The sequence below is a fragment of the Molothrus aeneus genome, chromosome Z (assembly GCF_037042795.1).
Source record: "Molothrus aeneus isolate 106 chromosome Z, BPBGC_Maene_1.0, whole genome shotgun sequence".
NCBI lineage: Eukaryota > Metazoa > Chordata > Aves > Passeriformes > Icteridae > Molothrus > Molothrus aeneus.
Window position 1 is genome coordinate 68,494,476 of NC_089680.1, and position 21,275 is coordinate 68,515,750.

The 21,275-nt window shown below is 55.8% G+C and overlaps 1 protein-coding gene across 1 annotated transcript; it reads right to left on the bottom strand.

The window, feature by feature from the left end:
• Nucleotides 1-8,587: 8,587 nt before the first annotated feature.
• On the bottom strand, nt 8,588-15,795 carry GRHPR (glyoxylate and hydroxypyruvate reductase). The gene is made up of 9 exons (XM_066569165.1): nt 15,619-15,795; nt 15,082-15,212; nt 14,936-15,008; nt 12,609-12,725; nt 12,354-12,442; nt 11,218-11,322; nt 10,605-10,740; nt 9,984-10,114; nt 8,588-8,851 (listed from the first exon to the last, which is right to left on the bottom strand). Exons 1-9 carry the CDS (start codon nt 15,687-15,689, stop codon nt 8,730-8,732), a joined length of 975 nt encoding a protein of 324 aa, XP_066425262.1. The 5' UTR covers nt 15,690-15,795; the 3' UTR covers nt 8,588-8,729.
• Between the last annotated feature and the right edge of the window lie 5,480 nt (nt 15,796-21,275).

Below are 21,275 nucleotides of genomic sequence, written 5' to 3' on the forward strand. Positions count from 1 at the left end.
CGAGAAACTGACGACTGGCTGAGTGGACTGTTCAAAGGCTGGGGACTCTCAGGCTGGTTGGGATCTATTCTGAAAACTGTGGGTTTAGTACTGTTTATATTAGTTACTGTTATTGTAGTTGTTAGCATTGTTTTTGGACTAATCAAACACATGGTTTTCAAGTTAATTTCAAGCTCATTTCCCCCTCCTGAGGTTTACCATTTGGGAGCCCTTAGTGCTCCAATGGATGACATAGAACCCTCAGTGGAAAGCACTGAACCTCCTGTAGAGGAGGAATCGATTTACCAACCATGGTTTGGCAAGCACTCTGCACCACAAACCCAGTCTTCTTCTTTTTAAACAAAACTAGGGGGAGATGTTGCAGTGTGATGCCATTTCCTGTCTCACCTATCCCAGTAGTTTCCCAGGTGTGCCAATACCTTCTCCCTTCCCCTCCCCCTTGCCTCCTTGCTAAGTGCTGTCAGTCAATCTTATCATTCCAGCAGGGGCGTCCTGTGATTGGCAAAAGCTCAAAAGATGCCCCTCAGCCCTGGGGTCACTGGGTTAGCCAAGTGTCATTGTCCTCTGAGACCCCGCCCCTCCCACCTGGCTGGTGGCTCACCTGTCCCTTCCCTCCCCCTGCCCCCGAGCTTAAAAGACACGGGGACCATGTGGGGGGGATTCTGTGGGATTCAGACACCGTGACCCTGGAATAAAACTCTGGATTAAACCCTATGGCAGAATCCATCACCTTTTCCTCTTCACCTCACATAAAGCCTTTCCACCAGAGGTAAACCTGAGTTCCTGCTTGGCTGGACTTGTTCTGAGTGCCAGCTGCAACATCCAGCTAGCCAAAGGTGTCTCTGAGGTGAAACCACCACTGCTGCCACCTTTGGTCAAGCAGCAAGGGCCGGACAAGCCCAGGCACGTTCCATCCGGTAATATTGGGATCATATTCCAATAACTGGGGAGCTGCAGGAGCTGCCTGGGCTCTGGAACTGGGCTCTGCTGGCACAGGGCAGCTGCAGGAGCTGCCGGGGCCATTCCTGGCAGCCACCCCAGGGCACCCCTGGAGCAGGACACGGCTGCTCCCATGGCCCAGTGCTGGCACCGAGTGTCACGGCAAAAAAAAACAGATGGACCCAAAAAACCCACATTGACCCAAAAGAAACAAATTGAGAGAGACAGGGAGACTGACTGGGTGAGCAGAATCCCATTTTATTGTGGGGTACAAACACTTGTGTACCATTTCAGGGAGACCAGCAATGTGTACTGACTTCAGTGAGTGGGTTACAATCACAGACACAAGTCTATGCATACAGCAACATCTCTGGCTTGCAGAGTTTGATGGGATTTTCTTCTTCCAGTAAACGTGCTTGATTGAATCTTCTTGCAATCCAGGTCTAATTTTCAAAGTTCTTTTGCTTTTGCCAGGGCATCCTGGTATCCAATCTCTGACGTTAACCAGGTGCCGAGTCCCTGATCTGTCTTGTGTCCCCCAACATTCCAGCAACCAAGCACCCTGCAGCCACCACCACAACCTGCTCCCCGCAAAGGGGTGGCTCAGGAGCAGCCCGTGGTGATGTACCCAATAATTACTGTGCATTAAAGGGCATCATGCATATTCAAACGTGCATTTGACTTTCACAGCAGCAGGTGAATGAATACGCATGTTATAAAATACATGTATTTAAGTAATGTGCAGTAAATGGGGCAAAACAGCCAAAACTATTTATTTCTTCTGGGAACAGAACTACTTCCTGAGCATTTTAATTAGTGCAGCATTATTTTGAAAACAAAGATAGCATTCAGTCTTCCACACTCTCTCTCTTTTTCCCTAAAGGACAGAAAAAACTGTGTTAGAACCTATCACTCCTGTGTGTAGGAGGGAAATGCTAAGGGAAAAAAAAAAAAAAAAAAAAAAAAGCATGCAGAGCCCTGGCCCTGGGAGGGTTGTGATGGAACAAATTACTGCAGCAGGAGAGAAATAAATGACTCTACAGAATAGATCTTACATATGTTATATATATTGTACTATATTATATTGTACTATGTGATACTGTACTCTATGATATTGTACTATACGATATTATATGACATTATATTATATTATAGTTATTATATTATTTGCAAAAACCAACCCCAGGTTCTATGCCCTCTCTGGAGAGCTGGAGCTGTGCCCTGAGGGATGTGCAGGGACTGCAGTGAGAGCAGTGCCAGGGGTGGCAGTGCCAGGGGTGGCAGTGCCAGGGGTGGCAGTGCCAGGAGAACACCTGCCCATCCATGTCCCTGCATCTGCGGGGTGCAGGGTCTCCGCTGCCCCTCAGTTCCTGCCGTGAGCTGTGACACGCAGGGGCTGCTGGAGGGGACAAGGGCAATTCTCCCTCCGTGCATGGCTGAGCTGCACAGGCCCGGCCAGAGGCGCGGCCTGTGCCCTGGGTGGCTCCTACCTGGATTTCCACACTGCAGCACAAGAATATAATAAATAATATAATAAATAATAATGAAATCTTTGTTTAATGTGTAACAAAATCTTTGTTTGCTGCCCACAGCTCGATGCTGTCACTCCTGGACCCTTCCCAGACCAGCCCCAGAGCACCCTGGGTGTCCCACTGTGGGCAGCTTGCCCTGCCGTGCTGCTCTGTAGCCATGATATTTTATGAAAAATCCTTCCCTTAGGATTTTTTCTCCTGAGAAGCCAAGAGGCCTCAGGAACAAAATGCAAACAATGGTTATCTGCTGCTGTGGAATGCAACAGGTGCATCTGGGATTGGCCCATGCTGGTTTTTTCTAATTAATGGCCAGTCACAGCCCAGCTGGCTCAGACAGAGAGTCCGAGACACAAGCCTTTGTTATCATTCCTTCTTTTTCTATTCTTAGCCTTCTGATGAAATCCTTTCTTCTATTCTTTCAGTACAGTTTTAATGTAATATATATCATAAAATAATAAATCAGCCTTCTGAAACATGGAGTCAGATCCTCGTCTCCTCCCTCACCCTGGGACCCCTGTGAACACCACCTGTGAACACAGCTGCTCCACTCTGCTGCTGCTGCACCCAGAGCCCCAAATCCCCCCGTGCTGCCCCCAAATCCCCCCGTGCTGCACCCAGAGCACCCTCCCCACAGCTCAGCCATGGGAAAAGCAAACACTTAATTAAATACATTTATTTTCATTTTCGAGGCGCTTTCTGCATTTATGCTAATAGCTGAGTGCTTCTGAGTCGTAGGCTGACAACACACCGGGTCATATTTTGCATTAAAATACATGAATCCTGTGAAAAATGCATCCTGTGAAAAAAGCATTATGATTGGCTTTTCGCAAATATTACAATGAATATTATATGTGTTGTGTTAGAAAGTGTGGCTGTGTTAATTCTCTTAAGTAGTGTGTTAATATAGTTTTAGGTTATAACAAAATGTTAAAATAGAAACTGTGCTATGTGGGATACTTTTTCTAAAGAAAGGACTCAGTGAGATGGCAGCCACAGGACACCTGAATCTTTCAGAGAAAGAGAATTTATTGCTCCATTATCAGAAGAAACGAACTTCTTCCCACCTCAAAGGCACTGTCAGGATTCAGAGGAAGCAGCTGACACTGCCCACACAGAATCCTGTGTTTGACTGGAATTTATGCATCATGGATGAGGTGTATGAATATGCAACAGGCTGTTGTTTTAAGGGTTAATCCTCTGTTAACGTGGGTCCTTTTTGGGGCTTATTTTGCCCAGAAAAGGTACCCGGACTGTCCATAACTCTTTGTCTCTGTTGTCTCATATTGTCCTAATTCGAATTGTCCAAATTATTATTACTCTAATTGTATTACTATTTTGATAACCACTTTATTACTATCAAACATTTAAAATTTAAAAACCAAGTGATTGGCGTTTTCCACAAATCCAGAATGGAAATATGGTCAGGTTTGGCGTGCATGCAGTGGGGAAATGCCCTGCCCGGGCACCTGCACCCAGAGCAGCCAGAGTGGGCCTGGCTGCTCACACTGCATGTGCAAAAACTCCTTTTAATTCTTAAAAGAAAAGCAGTTTAATCATTGTGAGGAACTATACCTTCAGGGTATCATTTCAAAAATACGGGCAGAGATTAGCAGGGATTTGCGAGATTGTGTTTATTCCCAATTTAAGCGCTTTCCATAAATTAATTATAAAAGCAAGCCCAAACCAGTCAGAAGCACACTGGGAAATTCTCAGAGTGCTCGTCATTTCCATGCACTAATATTCATGCCATCTGCCTGCCTTTCTCCTGCGTTTTCCCTAAATACTCAGGGTTATCCCTGTCCTGCTTTATTCCCATTTATAGGGTAGGCTGTGGGTTTATAGGGTTCTCCTGGACAGGCACTGTGGGTTTATTCCATTTATAGGGTTCTCCAGAGCTAAAATCCCAGAGGAGCAGCGTGCTCCTCCTGCCTGCAGGGAACCTGTTAAATGTTTAAATGCCTTGCTAATCCTGGGAGCAGCAGCCTGGCAGCCCGAGCACCCTACTGGCCCCCCGAGGGAACGGGGGATGTCACCTGCCTGGGGGACCCTGGGCACTGCACAGCCTGCGCTGGCAGCCAGGCACACGGGGACAGTGGGGACATGGGGACAGTGGGGACATGGGGACAGTGGGGCTGTAGGCACAGCAGGGACAGTGGGGACAGTGGGGACAGTGGGGACAGTGGGGACATGGGGACAGTGGGGCTGTAGGCACAGCAGGGACAGTGGGGACAGTGGGGACAGTGGGGGCAGTGGGGACATGGGGACTGCAGAGAGAACAGGGACACAGGGACAGTGAGGACACAAGGACACGGCACACAGGGACAGCAGGGACACGGGGACAGTGGGGACAGTGGGGACAGTAGGGAAATGGGGACAGTGGGGACACAGGGACAGTGGGGACACAGGGACACGGCACACAGGGACAGCAGGGACACGGGGACAGTGGGGACAGTGGGGCTGTGGGCACAGCAGGGCCAGCAGGAAGCTGCAGCTGGTCAGGGTGGGGAGAGCCAGGCTCCTGGGCTTTGGGGCCCATTGGGCAGCGTGTCCCCCCGGCTGCTCTGCGTCCCCCTGCCCAGCTCTGTCACTGCCACATTCTCGGAAGCATCCCCTGCCCAGGAATCTTCTCCTGGGAAGCTGAGAAGCCTCCAAGAAAAAAGAAAATAATAATTATCTGATTTGCTTCTCCTGTGCTTTGCTGCTTTGAAATGTGGTTGGAGATTGTTTATCCAACAATTGTGAATTGTTTTTAGTCAATGACCAATCACAGCCAGCTGTGTCAGGACTCTGGAAGGAGTCACGAGTTTTCATTATCATTCTTGTTAAGCCTTCTGATGTGTCCTTTCTCTGTTGTTTAGTATAGTTTTAGTATAGCATTCTTTAATGATATGATATGAATGTAATAATATAATATAATATAATACAATATAATATAATATAATATAATATAATATAATATAATATAATATAATATAATATAATATAATATAATATAATATAATATAATATAATATAATATAATATAATATAATATAATATAATATAATATAATATAATATGATATATGATATGATATAATATAATATAATATAATATAACATAACATAACATAACATAACATAACATAACATAACATAGCCTTCTGAGAACATGGAGTCAGATGCTCACTCCCTCCCCTGGTCCTAGGGACCCAGCAGTCCCACACAGTCTGTCGTGTGTGGTGGCACTGGTGGGTGGCAGCACGGCCCCAGCCCTGGCAGCGGCTGGTTTGTCAGGAATGGCCCCAGGGTGACGCCCCTGCCCAGCCAGCAGCCCTGCCAGGCCTCTCACAGCACCAGGAACCGCACCTGGAGCAGGTGGGCAGCAGGGACACACACACCTGCATTTGGGCCGTGAAAGGAAGAAGGAATAGAGATGGAGGCAAGTTTTGATATAGAAGAAAAGAATTGCTGAGCCAGTCTCACTGGATAACCAAGGAGGCAAAGGGTGTGTGAGTTAGAAGGGGTTTTTATGGCTTAGAGCAAAGGATAAACCCACCCCAAACAAGAAGATGTTTTTACCAAGCACAAAGAGAGCACAGGCAAACAAGGCAGCAAATGTGGCAAGCAGAAAAAAGGTCTCAGAATTTTCCACTGCAAGAAAACTGAAAAACAACTTCTGGCTTAAACTGTGATGTACTGACTGTTAGTGACTGGAGAATAGTGACATGAATATGGTAATTACAGTAGTTATGATGGGCTGTAGATAATAGTTAAGGTATAGATTGGTTCTACTGTATGAAGATGCTCAGCAAAGAAAAGTCTAGAATGCATTGTGACCAAAAGAAAAGTCTAGAATGCACTGTAACCAAAACCAAAGGGTCTCCAGGCCTGCCTGCAGCTGGAGCTGAGAGCTGTGGGCACAGCTCTGTCCCCACGACCCTGGGCTGCTGTAACCTCTTGGATGGAACAAACTGCATTTTGGAGAGCCCCTGCAGCCCCACATCCCTCATTCAGGCTCTCACAGATTGGTATCCCCCCCCAGCTGGGGTCTGTGCACAAACCACAGACAGGACAGGGCTGCTGGGAACGTGCCTGGAGCTGTTTGATTTCCCAGCATCACTCCCATTCCATGGCTGTGGCAATGGGAAGATGCCACCAGCTCACATCCCAGGCAGCAGACACACAACTCAATGTCACAACTCACTCCAGGAGTTTTTGCCCAATCCCACAAAGCAAAAGCACATTGACAGTGTTTATATCTGTACAGTAACTATTCTATATTGACAGTAGTTCTGTCCAATCACTATAAGCACAGGTACCTGTGGTTAAACAGTGCTTGCTTATTTCAAATACAATACCTGCTTGTGAGCCTTCAAACACAATGCACAGAGCTCCATTATTAAGCTTTAACTTCCCAATATCTTGCTAGATAAACTTTCTGTAGCTCAGGGAGTTATTCTAGACAAGCATTAATACACAGACCATTGCTCTATTTGTCCTTGCTTTTCTACTTTTTACATATTTTTCTGCTGACCAATCTCATGGCTGCTGCTCAGCTCCAATCCCAGTTCTGCTGTCTCTGGGGCCTGCCTTTTGCAGCTTTCCCAAACCCTCTGATTCTGTAGATTCCCACAACTGAGCCTCCAGGAAATCCCAGCAGGGATTTGGGGCAGGAGGGGACACGGGGTGTGCTGGCAGAGCCTGAGCTCTGGCTGCAGGCTCTGTGCTGGGCTCTGGCTCCCTCCCCACGCCAGGGCCATGCTGCTGCCTGCTGCTCACCCCTCCTGCCCTCTGCTTGCTCCTCACTCCTTCCCCTCGTGCTGCTGGCCCCAAAAAACTCTGGTGCTCTGCCTGGTGAGGGCACAGGGGAGAAGGCACAGGGGGCAGCGGGGCTTGTCCTGGTGCACAGCAGTGGGAAAACCTGTACAAACCCATGGCAATGGTCGAGGAGGAGGAGGAGGAAGATGGAGAACAAGGAGGAGGAGGAGGAGGATGGAGAACGAGGAGGAGGAGGAGGAGGATGGAGAAGGATATGGAGGATGGAGAACCTGAGCCCAGATGTGCCCCTCAGCATGTTCCCTGGCATGGGGCTGGGAGCACTCAGAGCTGGTTTGGGACAGGTGACAGTGACCAGAGATGACACAGGGGACACCTGAGGGGTGGCTGGGGTGGGCAGCATGGTGTGGCTGTGACAGGGCTGTCCTGACTGCCTCATGGTCACTGATGATGGGAGGGCACATGGAGAGGGGCCAGTGCCCACCGCAGGGCAGATCCAGCCCCGTGCTGCAGCGTGGGCCAGCTGCACCCCAGGCTCCTCAGAGCTGTGGCTCCCCACACCCCAAAAGTGTCCAAGGCCAGGCTGGACAGGGCCTGCCCCAGTCTGGGACAGTGAAGGTGTCCCTGCCCATGGCAGTGGGCTGGAACGAGATGATCCATGAGGTCCCTTCCAACCCAACCCATTCCATGATTCCGTGAGCAGTGGCACGGAGAGGGGGGCTCAGGTTCCAGCCCCAGCTATGGGAGTGGGACAGTGGCTGCAGGACACAGGAGTCCCCAAAGCCCTCGAGACGTGTCCATCAGGCTCTCCTGGCAGCTGGAGGCTCAGGCCCTGCTCAGGCTCTCCTCTGCACCAGCAAATGTCACTGCACATCTGAGAACCACCAGGGCAGCTGCACTGAACCTACAAAGGGGTACCAGAACCTCCCAGTGAGTTCCACCTTGCCATCCACTCTGAGCTGTGCCTGGGACTGGTTATGGACACAAAGGCAGAGCTGGAGGGTCCCGGGGAGCTGCACAAGCCTGGTCTGTGTTTTTCTTTAGACTCTCAAGGAGAGGACTATGCAGTGCCACTGATTCCATGGGACCGCTGGACGCGTGGGCTGGCAGCAGCAGCAGCTCCTGTGGCGGCAGCAGATGCATGGACAAAGCTGTTTCCTCCCCTCCCCTGCTGGCCACGAGCCCAGGGAAGGCACTCCTGGCCTCTCACCGTGCCCAGAGCCAGGTTCTGAGGCCAGGTGTGCTGCAGCAGCTCCCTTACAGCATGGCAAGCATTCCCCGTCCAGGGCCAGCCCTCCCCACGGCCAGCTGGCACCCACAGCGTGCCCTGCTCTCAAATAACATCAGCACCACACTGGCTTGGCTGCTACTCTTTAATAGCCCTTTACTGGCTCCTGGGCACCGCAGGGCAGGGGACACAGGCTGGCGTCCCTGGGCGCTGCTGGAGCAGGGTCTGGGCATCAGGGTGTGTCCATCGGGGTCTGGCCACGGGCTCTGTCCATCAGAGGGTCAGCTCGTGGGGCATGGGCTCCCCTCGCAGCCCGGCCAGCAGGTTCCTGGCTGCCAGCACGGCCATGGTGCTGCGCGTGGCGTAGGTGGCGCTCCCGATGTGCGGCAGGACCACTGCGGGGACAGACAGACAGCAGGGACACGGCTCGGCTCTCAGGGCTCACCTCTCACCTCTCTGCTCGCCTCAGTGCTCAACCCTCACCTCACTGCTCACCCCTCTCTGCTCACCTCACCCTGCCCCAGCAGCCCCTGCCAGGGCTCTCACAGGTACAGCATTCCCGTGGGTGTTATTTGTGCATGGATAAATATGTAATATTACAGCTAAAAGCAATGTACTCATTAAATACACGTGTAGGAATTGTGCCCTGCCTGGTCTTGTTTCAGAGCTCTCAAATCTCCGAGTCCTGTAAATATTTCCAGAAAGCCTCAGCTCTTACCACTCCTCACACTGCCTACTTTGAGAATAATGCAAACAAATAAAAAATGAGTTTTAGCAAAAAGATAAAGCAGTAGCTATAGGTTTGTACTTCAGAAAGAGACAGCCATGAGCAGTTCCAAATTTTCATGGATGTTCCTGTGGTTTCTTTTTGGAACATACTTTTCCTACCCCAGAAACCCTCTCCCCACAGAGGGAGGACATCCTGTGAGACACTGGCCAAGCAAGCTCCTTCCTAGCCATCCTTCCTCAGCTGCATCGTCCTTCTCCAGAGAAGACAGGTCTAAGTCCTGGCCTGCACCTGCCCCACGTCCCACCCTCCCAGTGCCTGAGGTGCCCAGGTAACAGGCTGCCCACACAGCCCAGCAGCACTCCTGGGACCAGGACTCGCCCAGGCAAACACAGCAGCCCACTTTCAGCCAGAGGGGAATTTTCCACCACAGCTGGTGCCCAGGAGCCCTCAGAACACTCGAGCTGGGCAGGGCCTGAGCTGGGAGCTGGTTTCTCTTTCACGCCCCTGCTATGCCAGGTCATGCATGAATGTCACACACTGAATGAAGGGCCATCACAGGGGTTATCTCAATGCCCTTCTGGAAAATTAAAACAGCTCCCACACTTGTTTGGCATCACATTGATGGGTTTTTACCCCACAGCAGCTCCCTGCATTGCACTGTAGCCCACCTAAACACACCCTGGGCCTGTCCTGTGCTCCAGCACCCACTGCCAGCACCACTGGTGCCCAGGTGTCCCTGTCACACCCGTCCCTGCGGAGCAGCAGCTCTGAGGAGGGGCTGCCAGCCCCACACTCACCGCAGTTCTGGAGGGACAGCAGCGGGTGGTCAGTGGGCAGTGGCTCCGGCGTGGTCACGTCCAGGCCGGCGGCCGCGATCTGCCCCTGGGCCAAGGCCTCGTACAGATCCTCCTGGTTCACCACAGCCCCCCTGCGCGGGCAGGGGACAGCCTGGGTCACTGCTGAGAGCCCAGGGACACAGGGACAGGGCCCCAGGACTGCCTGAGCCGAGCTCTGACCCTCTCTGGTGTGCCTGAGCGTCCCAGCAGTGCCTTGTACAGATCCTCCTGGTTCACCACAGCCCCCCTGCGCGGGCAGGCGACAGCCTGGGTCACTGCTGAGAGCCCAGGGACACAGGGACAGGGCCCCAGGAGTGCCTGAGCTGAGCTCTGACCCTCTCTGGTGTGCCTGAGCGTCCCAGCAGTGCCGAGCTGCCCTGCTCCAGCTGCCCACGCTGGGGGAAGAGCTGGGTGCTCCTGGATTATTGATCTTGTATTTGGCTCACTCCCAATGCTCCCATGCTGCAGCCATGAAGGCTGCATTGCTGCCTGGACTCAGAGCCCAGCAGATCCCCCCACCCTCTCAGACCTGTGCAAGGGCCAGGTCTGCCTTCTCCAGGCACAGGTCAGGGCTGCCAGTACCTGCTCGTGTTGACAAACACAGAAGTCTTCTTCATCCTGCCAAAGAAGTCCTTGTTGCACATGCCCTGGGTGGCCGGGGTCAGGGCACAGGTGACCACCACGAAGTCGGACTCCTCGGCCAGCCTGGCGAGCGGGACTGGGCAGGAACAGGGACACGGCCCACTGCAGCCAGCCCTGCCCTCAGCAGAGCTCCAGGGCCAGCTGCAGCCCCTGCAGGACCCCTGGAACCCAGCCCGTGGGGAGAGCCCACCAGAGGCCCCTCCTGCCAGGAGCAGCTGTCACATTTTGCTCCCGTTCTCTGTGTCCAGCTTCCTCGTGGGAATGGAGCTGACAGAAAATCCCCAATTTTCACAGGGCAGGGGCACAGCAGCAGGACCAGCTGCAGCTCCCACAGAGCTCTGATGAACCCCTGTGAGCCCAGCCATCCCCTGGCTCGGAGGCAGGGTCTCCTGTCAGCCCCACCGTGGGGCACGGCCGGGACGTGGCAGCCCCTCACCCCGGGTACCCCCAGGAGCCCCCAGACCCCCACCTCCCACCTGCAGGTGACAGACCCTGAGTGACCCCCCTGCCGCTCCCGGGCAGGTGCCTGGCCCTGCCCTGGGGCTGTCCTCACCAAACTCAGCCCCAAACTCTGCCGCGCTCTCGGGCTTGGGGCCGCTGCCGGTGTACAGGAACTTCCTGACCCCGAAGGGCTTCAGGCGCCGGGCAACCGCCTGTCCTGCAGTGAGACAGAGCAGAAATTCTCCAGAGCAGAAATCCATTTCGATTTAGGTGAAACGTACATTTTTGAGCTGAGTCTGTGGTTGGAAATCATGGCTATTTAGCCTGACTGCAAAAGCCTGGGCTCAGAGAAACTGCTTCAGTGAAGGACAGAGATAAGGGGGGAGAGACAGAGGGTGATAGGGAGAGACAGAGACAGCTGTGAGAGCAGGTCAGCCTGACCTAGGAATTCTTTCTGATAAAGAAGAACTAGCAGCAAATGTCATGGAAAATTTGTAAAAATGAATATGTGTGAACCTATTGGGAAATTGTATGCATATGTATCTGAGAGAGGATTAAAAGGGACCTAAAGTTCCCAGAGGTACGGATGTCTTTTAAGGAGAGTAATCCCCACGTGCGTCCGGCGCTGTAATAATAAGCATACCGGCTTTGCAACTTTCACAAAGTTGTGGAGTTTTTGGCTCTCTCCACAAAACACCTGGAGTGAGGGAGGAAGGGCTGGGCTGCCGAGGCTCCACAGCAGCCCAGGGACCAGCACCCGCAGCCTCTGCAGGGCTGCAGCAGTGGGGTCACCCTGTCTGGCTGTGGGTTGGATGGAGAGGTCCTGCTCTGGAAAGGGGACACCGAGCCCGTGGCTGTCCTGGGAGCAGGGACAGGAAGGGCTGCCTGATGGCAAACTCCACAGCTGGATGGTGCCAAGTGTCCCATGGACTTTGCCACTGCGTTTGTGCAACTGAGGGCAGGAGGAGGCAGAGGTTGCTGCGGGGCTGGGGTTGGTGGAAGCACAGGAACAGCTGAGGCTTTAGGGCTGAGGCTGGGGGGGCAGCAGAGCTGCTGGGGATGCTCTGCAGGCTCCCCTCGCTGTGCTCACAGGCTTTAAACAGCTAAGCAGCAGGCCACAGAGAGACCCAGAACAGTGTGGGCTGGAAAAGCCCGCAAAGACCATCTCATTCCAGCCCTCCCAGCTCCAGCAGGAGCACTTCAGCAGCCCAGGCTGAGGGTGAGGCCCCAAGCCCAGCCCTGCCTTACCTATCCTGCCCAGCCCGATGATGCCCACGGTGCTGTCGGACAGGCCATGCCCACACATCCACAGGGGCTTCCAGGTGGTCCAGCCGCCGCTGGCAGGGAGAGCAGGACAGGAACAGGGTCAGGGACCGGACAGAGCCCTGCCCAGGCGCTCGGTGCGAGCTGCAGCAACCCCTGCAGCCCCCTGGCCGCAGCCCCTTGTCACAGCCCCTTGTCACAGCCCTGTCACAGCCGCGGGGCTCTGCCTCCCTCGCTCACCTGCGGACCTGCTGGGCGGCCTCGGGCAGGCGGCGGCAGGCTGACAGCAGCAGCGCCACCGACAGCTCGGCCGTGGCGTCGGTCAGCACGTCCGGGGTGTATCCCACGCGGATCCCCCTGCAGCAGAGCGGGCTCTTGGGGCTGCCAGGGCAGCTGGAGCCAGCACTGGGTGCTCCCTGCCAGCCCATGGACAGCCCTGTGCCCATCCCAGTGCCCATGGACAGCCCTGTGCCCATCCCAGTGCCCAGCACAGCCCTGTGCCCGTGCCAGTGCCCATGGACAGCCCTGTGCCCATCCCAGTGCCCAGCACAGCCCTGTGCCCGTGCCAGTGCCCATGGACAGCCCTGTGCCCATCCCAGTGCCCAGGACAGCCCTGTGCCCGTGCCAGTGCCCATGGACAGCCCTGTGCCCGTGCCAGTGCCCAGGACAGCCCTGTGCCCATCCCAGTGCCCAGGACAGCCCTGTGCCCGTGCCAGTGCCCAGGGACAGCTCTGTGCCCATCCCAGTGCCCATAGACAGCCCTGTGCCCGTGCCAGTGCCCATAGACAGCCCTGTGCCCGTGCCAGTGCCCATGGACAGCCCTGTGCCCATCCCAGTGCCCAGGACAGCCCTGTGCCCGTGCCAGTGCCCATGGAAAGCCCTGTGCCCGTGCCAGTGCCCAGGACAGCCCTGTGCCCAGGGACAGTGCCCATGGACAGCCCTGTGCCCGTGCCAGTGCCCAGGGACAGCTCTGTGCCCATCCCAGTGCCCAGGACAGCCCTGTGCCCAGGGACAGTGCCCATGGACAGCCCTGTGCCCGTGCCAGTGCCCAGGGACAGCTCTGTGCCCATCCCAGTGCCCATAGACAGCCCTGTGCCCGTCCCAGTGCCCATGGACAGCCCTGTGCCCGTGCCAGTGCCCATGGACAGCCCTGTGCCCGTGCCAGTGCCCAGGGACAGCTCTGTGCCCATCCCAGTGCCCAGGACAGCCCTGTGCCCATCCCAGTGCCCATAGACAGCCCTGTGCCCGTGCCAGTGCCCATAGACAGCCCTGTGCCCATCCCAGTGCCCATGGACAGCCCAGTGCCCATCCCAGTGCCCATGGACAGCCCTGTGCCCATCCCAGTGCCCAGGGACAGCCCTGTGCCCATCCCAGTGCCCATGGACAGCCCTGTGCCCATCCCAGTGCCCATAGACAGCCCTGTGCCCATCCCAGTGCCCAGGGACAGCCCTGTGCCCATCCCAGTGCCCAGCACAGCCCTGTGCCCGTGCCAGTGCCCATAGACAGCCCTGTGCCCATCCCAGTGCCCAGGGACAGCCCTGTGCCCATCCCAGTGCCCAGGACAGCCCTGTGCCCGTGCCAGTGCCCATGGACAGCTCTGTGCCCATCCCAGTGCCCAGGGACAGCCCTGTGCCCGTGCCAGTGCCCATAGACAGCCCTGTGCCCATCCCAGTGCCCAGGACAGCCCTGTGCCCGTGCCAGTGCCCATGGACAGCCCTGTGCCCGTGCCAGTGCCCAGGGACAGCTCTGTGCCCATCCCAGTGCCCAGGGACAGCTCTGTGCCCATCCCAGTGCCCAGGACAGCCCTGTGCCCATCCCAGTGCCCATAGACAGCCCTGTGCCCGTGCCAGTGCCAGTGCCCAGGGACAGCCCTGTGCCCGTGCCAGTGCCCATGGACAGCCCTGTGCCCATCCCAGTGCCCAGGGACAGCCCTGTGCCCGTGCCAGTGCCCATGGACAGCTCTGTGCCCATCCCAGTGCCCATAGACAGCCCTGTGCCCATCCCAGTGCCCAGGACAGCCCTCTGCCCGTGCCAGTGCCCATAGACAGCCCTGTGCCCATCCCAGTGCCCATGGACAGCCCTGTGCCCATCCCAGTGCCCAGGGACAGCCCTGTGCCCATCCCAGTGCCCAGGGACAGCCCTGTGCCCATCCCAGTGCCCAGCACAGCCCTGTGCCCGTGCCAGTGCCCATAGACAGCCCTGTGCCCATCCCAGTGCCCAGGGACAGCCCTGTGCCCATCCCAGTGCCCAGGACAGCCCTGTGCCCGTCCCAGTGGCCAGGGAGCTGGAACAGGGGTGCAGTGGGTGATCCCAGCCATGCAGGGGGTGCAGGGGGTGACCCCAGCCATGCAGGTGGGTGACCCCAGCAGCACAGGGGTGCAGGGGGTGACCCCAGCCATGCAGGGGGTGACCCCAGCAGCACAGGGGTGCAGCCCACCACCCAATAGGGACCAGTGGGATGTGGGTGTGCCGGGGAGGGGGTCCCGAATGGGGCACGGGGCAGGGGGTGCAGAGCGGGGGAGGGAATGGATCGGGGTCGGAGCAGGGCAGGAGAGGGGCAGCGTTACCGCTTCTTGATCTCGTCCAGGGCCAGGTGGTCAAAGCCCACGGACAGGGTGCTGATGACCTTCAGGCCGGGCCCTGCAAGACACGAGGGGCGCTGCGGCGGCTGTCGGGGCCCGGGGCGGGCCGGGGGAGCGGGGTCAGCACGCACCGGCCGCGTCCAGCACCTCGCGGTCGATGCGGTCCGAGAGCAGGCACAGCAGCCCCTGAGCGCCCGCCACGCCCGCCAGCAGCTCGGCCCGCGGCACCGGCTCCTCCGAGTCCCACTGCTGCACGCGGCACCTGCGGAACCGGGACACACCGGCACCGGGACCGGCACCGGAACCGGCACCGTCACACATCGGCACCGGCACCGGGACACACCGGCACCGGGACACACCGGGACACACCGGGACACACCGGCACCGGCACACACCGGCACCGGGACCCGGGACACACCAGGACACACCGGCACCGGCACATACCGGCACCGTGACCCGGGACACACCGGGACACACCGGGACACACCGCACCGGCACCGGGACCGGCACCGGAACCGTCACACATCGGCACCGGCACCGGGACACACCGGCACCGGGACACACCGGGACACACCGGCACCGGCACCGGAACACAGCGGGACCCGCACCGGCACCGGGACCGACCCGCACCGGCACCGGGACCGGGACCCGCGGCGCCCCGCGCTCACCCGCTGGCCTGGGACAGGACCCGCAGCCCCTCGGCCGGGATCCGCCGCGTCACGAACACCGACATGGCCATGGCCGCCGCCACCCGACCCGCCACGGTCACCGAGCCGCCGGGACAGCCCCGAGAACACCGGAACACCCGGGAACACTGGAACACCCGGGAACACCGGAACAGCCGGGAACACCGGAACAGTCTGGGAACACCGGAACAACCGGGAACACCGGAACAGCGCGGACAGCGCGGGAACAGCGGAACAGCCCCGGGCACGCCGGAACCGCCCGCCCGCCTCTCCGGGGCCGCCCCGCCCCGGGCCCGCCTCCTGCGGGGTCGCTCCGTGCGTGCGGCCGCCCGTACCTGGGCAGTCAGGTGTGTCAGTGCACGACAGGTGTGTCCATGCACGGCAGGTGTGTCCATGGGCAGGTGTGTCCATGCAGGGCAGGTGTGTCCATACCTGAGCGGGCAGGTGTGTCCGTGCACGGCAGGTGTGTCCATGCATGGGCAGGTGTGTCCATACCTGAGCGGGCAGGTGTGTCCGTGCACGACAGGTGTGTCCATGCACGGCAGGTGTGTCCATGCACGGGCAGGTGTGTCCATGCATGGGCAGGTGTGTCCATACCTGAGCGGGCAGGTGTGTCCGTGCACGACAGGTGTGTCCATGCACGGCAGGTGTGTCCATGCATGGGCAGGTGTGTCCATACCTGAGCGGGCAGGTGTGTTCGTGCACGGGCAGGTGTGTCCATCCATGGGCAGGTGTGTCCATGCACGGCAGGTGTGTCCATGGGCAGGTGTGTCCATGCACGGGCAGGTGTGTCCATACCTGAGCGGGCAGGTGTGTCCGTGCACGACAGGTGTGTCCATGCATGGCAGGTGTGTCCATGCACAGACATAGGGACATCCCTGCCGGGGACATGGGGACGTCCCTGCGCAGGAAAAGGAGGCTCAGGGGGCCCTTGTGGCTCTGCACGGCTCCTGCCAGGAGGGCACAGCCGGGGGGGCCGGGCTGTGCTCCAGGGACCAGGGACAGGAGCAGAGGGAACGGCCTCAGGCTGGGCCAGGGCAGGCTCAGGGCGGGCACAGCAGGAATTTCCCCATGGAAAGGGGGCTCAGGAACGGCCTTGGCACTGCCCAGGGGGGTTTGGAGTGCCCAGCCCTGCAGGTGTCACCTGGAGGTGGCACTCAGAGCCCTGGGCTGGGGACAGGGTGGGGATGTCAGAGTTCTCGTGCAGCCTGATGGGTCCATGGTGCTGTGATGCCCACGTACATGCACACGCACCTGTGCCCACGCTCTCTCTCACGGACAGGTGTGTGTGTGCACACGTACAGGTGTGCGCATTCTCACACACACACAGCGCTGGGGGCTCCTGTGGCCTGAGACCCCCCCACAGCCTCTGGTGGCAGCTTTGGGGTGTCCCACGGGGGTCACCTGCCTCCTCTCGCCTGGCTGTGAGACTCTGCTCATTAATTAACCCAGATTAAATTGCCTGGAGAGCTGATTCCAACACCTTGTGTGACTGCAGGTGCGGGCAGGGGATATTTTCACCTCCGAGGAGGGCAGAGAATGGTGCACCTGACTCCATCTCATCAGGAGGCTAATTAATTACTATATTATACTATATTATTCTATACTACGTTACACCATGTTACATTGCATCTAAACTGAATCTGCCAAGCACTCAACCCTGCTCACACTGCCCAGAATCTCGTGACTGCCACCCAACAGTCCTGACACACACACACACACACACCTGGGCCTGACAGGCCAAGGAAACACAACTCCATCACTGTGGGTGAACAATCTCCACATTGCATTCTGCTGTGGCACAAACACAGGCACAGCAAATCAGATAATAATAAATACAATAACAATATTATAATAAATAAATGAAATTATTATTTTCTCTGAGGTTGAGAGAATGTGAAACCCAGAAATATTCTTGGGAAGGATTGGGCCTTGCTTTTCTCTGTGAGGAGAGATGTGGCCACAGGAGCCCAGGTGTCAGGACCCAGGACATCCCTCTGTCTGTCCTGAGCAGCCCAGACCCTGCCAGGGGGCTCAGAGACCCTGGCACAGAGCCCAGGATGCCCCTGTGGGTTTGATTGTGACCCCTGGGGCAAGTTACCAACCTTAGAGGAAGATCAGTAAGCCACAACAGTTTAGGTAGAATGACAGTGAATTTATCATGGGTTGGAAAAGTAGATTTTGGGGATTTTAGAATGGGAGTTCAGGGGGCAAGATGGAGGAATCTGGGCATGTCCAGCCTTTCTCCTTCTTCTTGGCCTCCATCTCCTGGGTGATGTTGGCACTTTTGGGTTGGTTTAGAGTAGAAGCTCAGTGTCTAACATGGGTGACAGGTATTGGGAAGTAACTGTAAATATTGTACAGGTAGTTTTTAGTATAAAAAGATAACCCTGCCCTGGGGCAGGCAGAGTGCCTCTGACTGTCCTGCTGAGCGGACCTGGGCAGGACAGGAGAAAGAATTTTATAGATAAGGAACAATAAACAACCTTGAGACTGAGAAATGAAGAGCTCTGACTCCTTCTTTGAGTGTCAGGCTGGGAAAAGAGACTCTCTAACATTTTTTAAAGTCACTGTGAGCAGCTAGGGACACGACACCCAGGGCACGGTGATCTCGGCAGTTCACACAGCTTAGTGCTGTCTCTTGGAAGGAGCAGAGGCAGACAGGGACACACGACACCATTGTGAGCAGGGGGAAGGTGCAGTTTAAGGTACAGGCACCAGAACATGGCTCCATGTGGGATTCATTCTGCTGCTCCAGGTGGGATTTCCCTTATCATGATGTACCATCAGCACGCTGTCAGATTATGCCAGCAGAATTGGTTTTATTTTTTAATAATTGCTTGAAAGTTTGTTTTGTGCTGCTGAGCTGGGTGTCATTTGGGCTGACACCTGTTCTGCCCCCTGATCAGTCTGGATTAGTGTCAGGAGCACCTGCTCTCCAGGGTGACACCTCCAGGCTTCTCCTGCTGGGCTTTTCCAGTTCCCCCATGGACATGGTGCAGGCACCCCCCGACCCTCCAGCAGCCTCCACGCTCTGGGCCAGGGGCACAGAGAGACAGAGACCCCCGGAGAAGGTTTATTTACAGAACAGAGTGCACATTTCTGGCCACAATCTGGTTTTGTCCATTACAAGCACCTGTAAATGGTCTCCTTTACCATGGTGTGGAGTCCCCCGGCCCTCCCTGGTCCCTGTTGAGGGGAGGTCATGGTGCTGACACTGCCCTCAGGGTGACCCCGGCTCTGGATAACCATCCCTTGTTTCCTGTTGGGGAAGATGGAACAGGAAAGCCTTACAAATATGATTGCCTGGCAAAACATTTTGAGAATATGGGAACTATAAGTGAGACTGAAATGAAAGCAAGCCTTGAGATCCCTCAGTTACTGAACAACTGGAAAACAATGGTATGGCTGGCTGAAGGTGATCCCCTCTTGATGGAACAACACCCTCTGCTTGCAGGCAGCTCCAAGGGCCAGAGCAGGCCCTGCCAGCTTGGCAGAAGGGCCCAAAGAGGAGTTTTCAGGGTTTAAAATGTAGCACAGTGTGGTAATGTAATGATTCTTACAGGCTGTATGTAAATGCTGTAGGATTTGTACCTTGTACTAGATTGGTTAGTGAGAATCAGAATATTCAACACAGAAGAAGATTTATGGTATTGTAATGGGAACCTTGCTCTCTTACCCCTTTTACTCTCTTATGCTTTTGCTCTCTTACTCTCTCACCCTCTCATCCTCTTTACCCCTCTCTTCTCTTTTTACTGCTCTGAGCTGTGGCTGCCAGCTCCAGCAGGGCCCTGCACGTGGCCCTTTGCAATAAACCCCAAATTCCAAGCCCTGGCTGCAGAGATCTCTCATCCCCATCCATTCCGACCATCCCACCCCCCGACACTCCTACAGTTTCCCGTTTTGGGGGTTTCTGGGTAAAACCCACACACATGTGTAAATGCCTGGTTCTGTCTGCACCTCGCGGTTTGTTGCAGGCAGAGCTGACTGTCCCAGCTCTGGGAAACTGAAAACCTTTCAAAGAGGGCTGGAAGAGAGGGAGAGGAGTGTGTGGTGGGACACTGCCACAGCTCTCTGCCCCCCAGGTGTGGCTGCCACTCCTCCACACTGCCGTCCATCCATCCATCCATCCATCCATCCATCCATCCATCCATCCATCCATCCATCCATCCATCCATCCATCCATCCATCCATCCTTCCTTCCTTCCTTCCTGCTGCCAAGAGGCAAGGACTTGGGCAGAGCTGGGAATGCCACCCTCTCTGGTACAACTGGAGTTTGACTGATGCCAGGGTGGGACACAACAAACCCCAGCTGTCCCTCTCTGGAGGGAAACCTCAGCCACCCCAGGCACAGATGGCAGCTCTTCAGAGGATACAGGAGCCTCTACAGGCGTGGCAGCCCCTTGCAAAAAGCCAGAGAATGGGGTGGGTGTCTGCCCATCCCATCCCACCCCATCCCATCCCATCCCATCCCATCCCAATCATCCCATTATCCAATTATCCCATCCCAATCTGTGGGAATCCTCAAAATCAGAGGGTTTTGGGAAAGCAGCAAAATGCAGGCCCCAGAGACAGCAGAACTGGGATTGGAGCTGAGCAGCAGCCATGAGATTGGTCAGCAGAAAAATTATGTAAAAAGTAGAAAAGCAAGGACAAATAGAGCAATGATCTGTGTATTAACACTTATCTAGAATAACTCCCTAAGCTACAGAAAGTTTATCTAGCAAGATATTGGGAAGTTAAAGCTTAATAATGGAGCTCTGTGCATTGTGTTTGAAGGCTCACAAGCAGGTATTGTATTTGAAATAAGCAAGCACTGTTTAACCACAGGTACCTGTGCTTATAGTGATTGGACAGAACTACTGTCAATATAGAATAGTTACTGTACAGATATAAACACTGTCAATGTGCTTTTGCTTTGTGGGATTGGGCAAAAAACTCCTGGAGTGAGTTGTGACATTGAGTTGTGTGTCTGCTGCCTGGGATGTGAGCTGGTGGCATCTTCCCATTGCCATAGCCATGGAATGGGAGTGATGCTGGGAAATCAAACAGCTCCAGGCACGTTCCCAGCAGCCCTGTCCTGTCTGTGGTTTCTGCACAGGCCCCAGCTGGGGATATCAGTGATCACTTCTCTGGTAGCAGTACCGGCGGGGGGAGCTGCCCTGCATCACGGGAGGAACTGTGACACATTTATCAGTAACTTTGGATCCACAAGCATGGCTGGTTGTGCGGGCCTGCCAGAAATAGTTCTGGAGGTTTGTAACCTGGACTGAGCAGGAAAGGCTGGTGGCCGTGCTGGTGGGGAGGAAGGCAGTGTGCTCTGGGCATCCCAGCTGGCTGGGGACTGCCCAGACTGCAGTGGGAATGAGCACTGGATTTGCTGTGAAAACCATGTCCCACGCATGAGGTATGGGACATGGGACATGGGACATAGGACAGGTGCAGGGCCAGGAGTTAGAGCTGTCTTCTCTGGAGTAGGATGAGGCAGCTGAGGAAGGGTGGCCAGGACCCAGAAGGTGTGGGTCCAGGGGGAGCTCACTGCTCTCCAAGAGTCCTCAGTGCTGACTCTGGGGATGCTGGTGGTGGTGGTGGTGGAGCTGCTGTGACACTGCAGGATGGTGGCCAAGCATCTGAGAGGT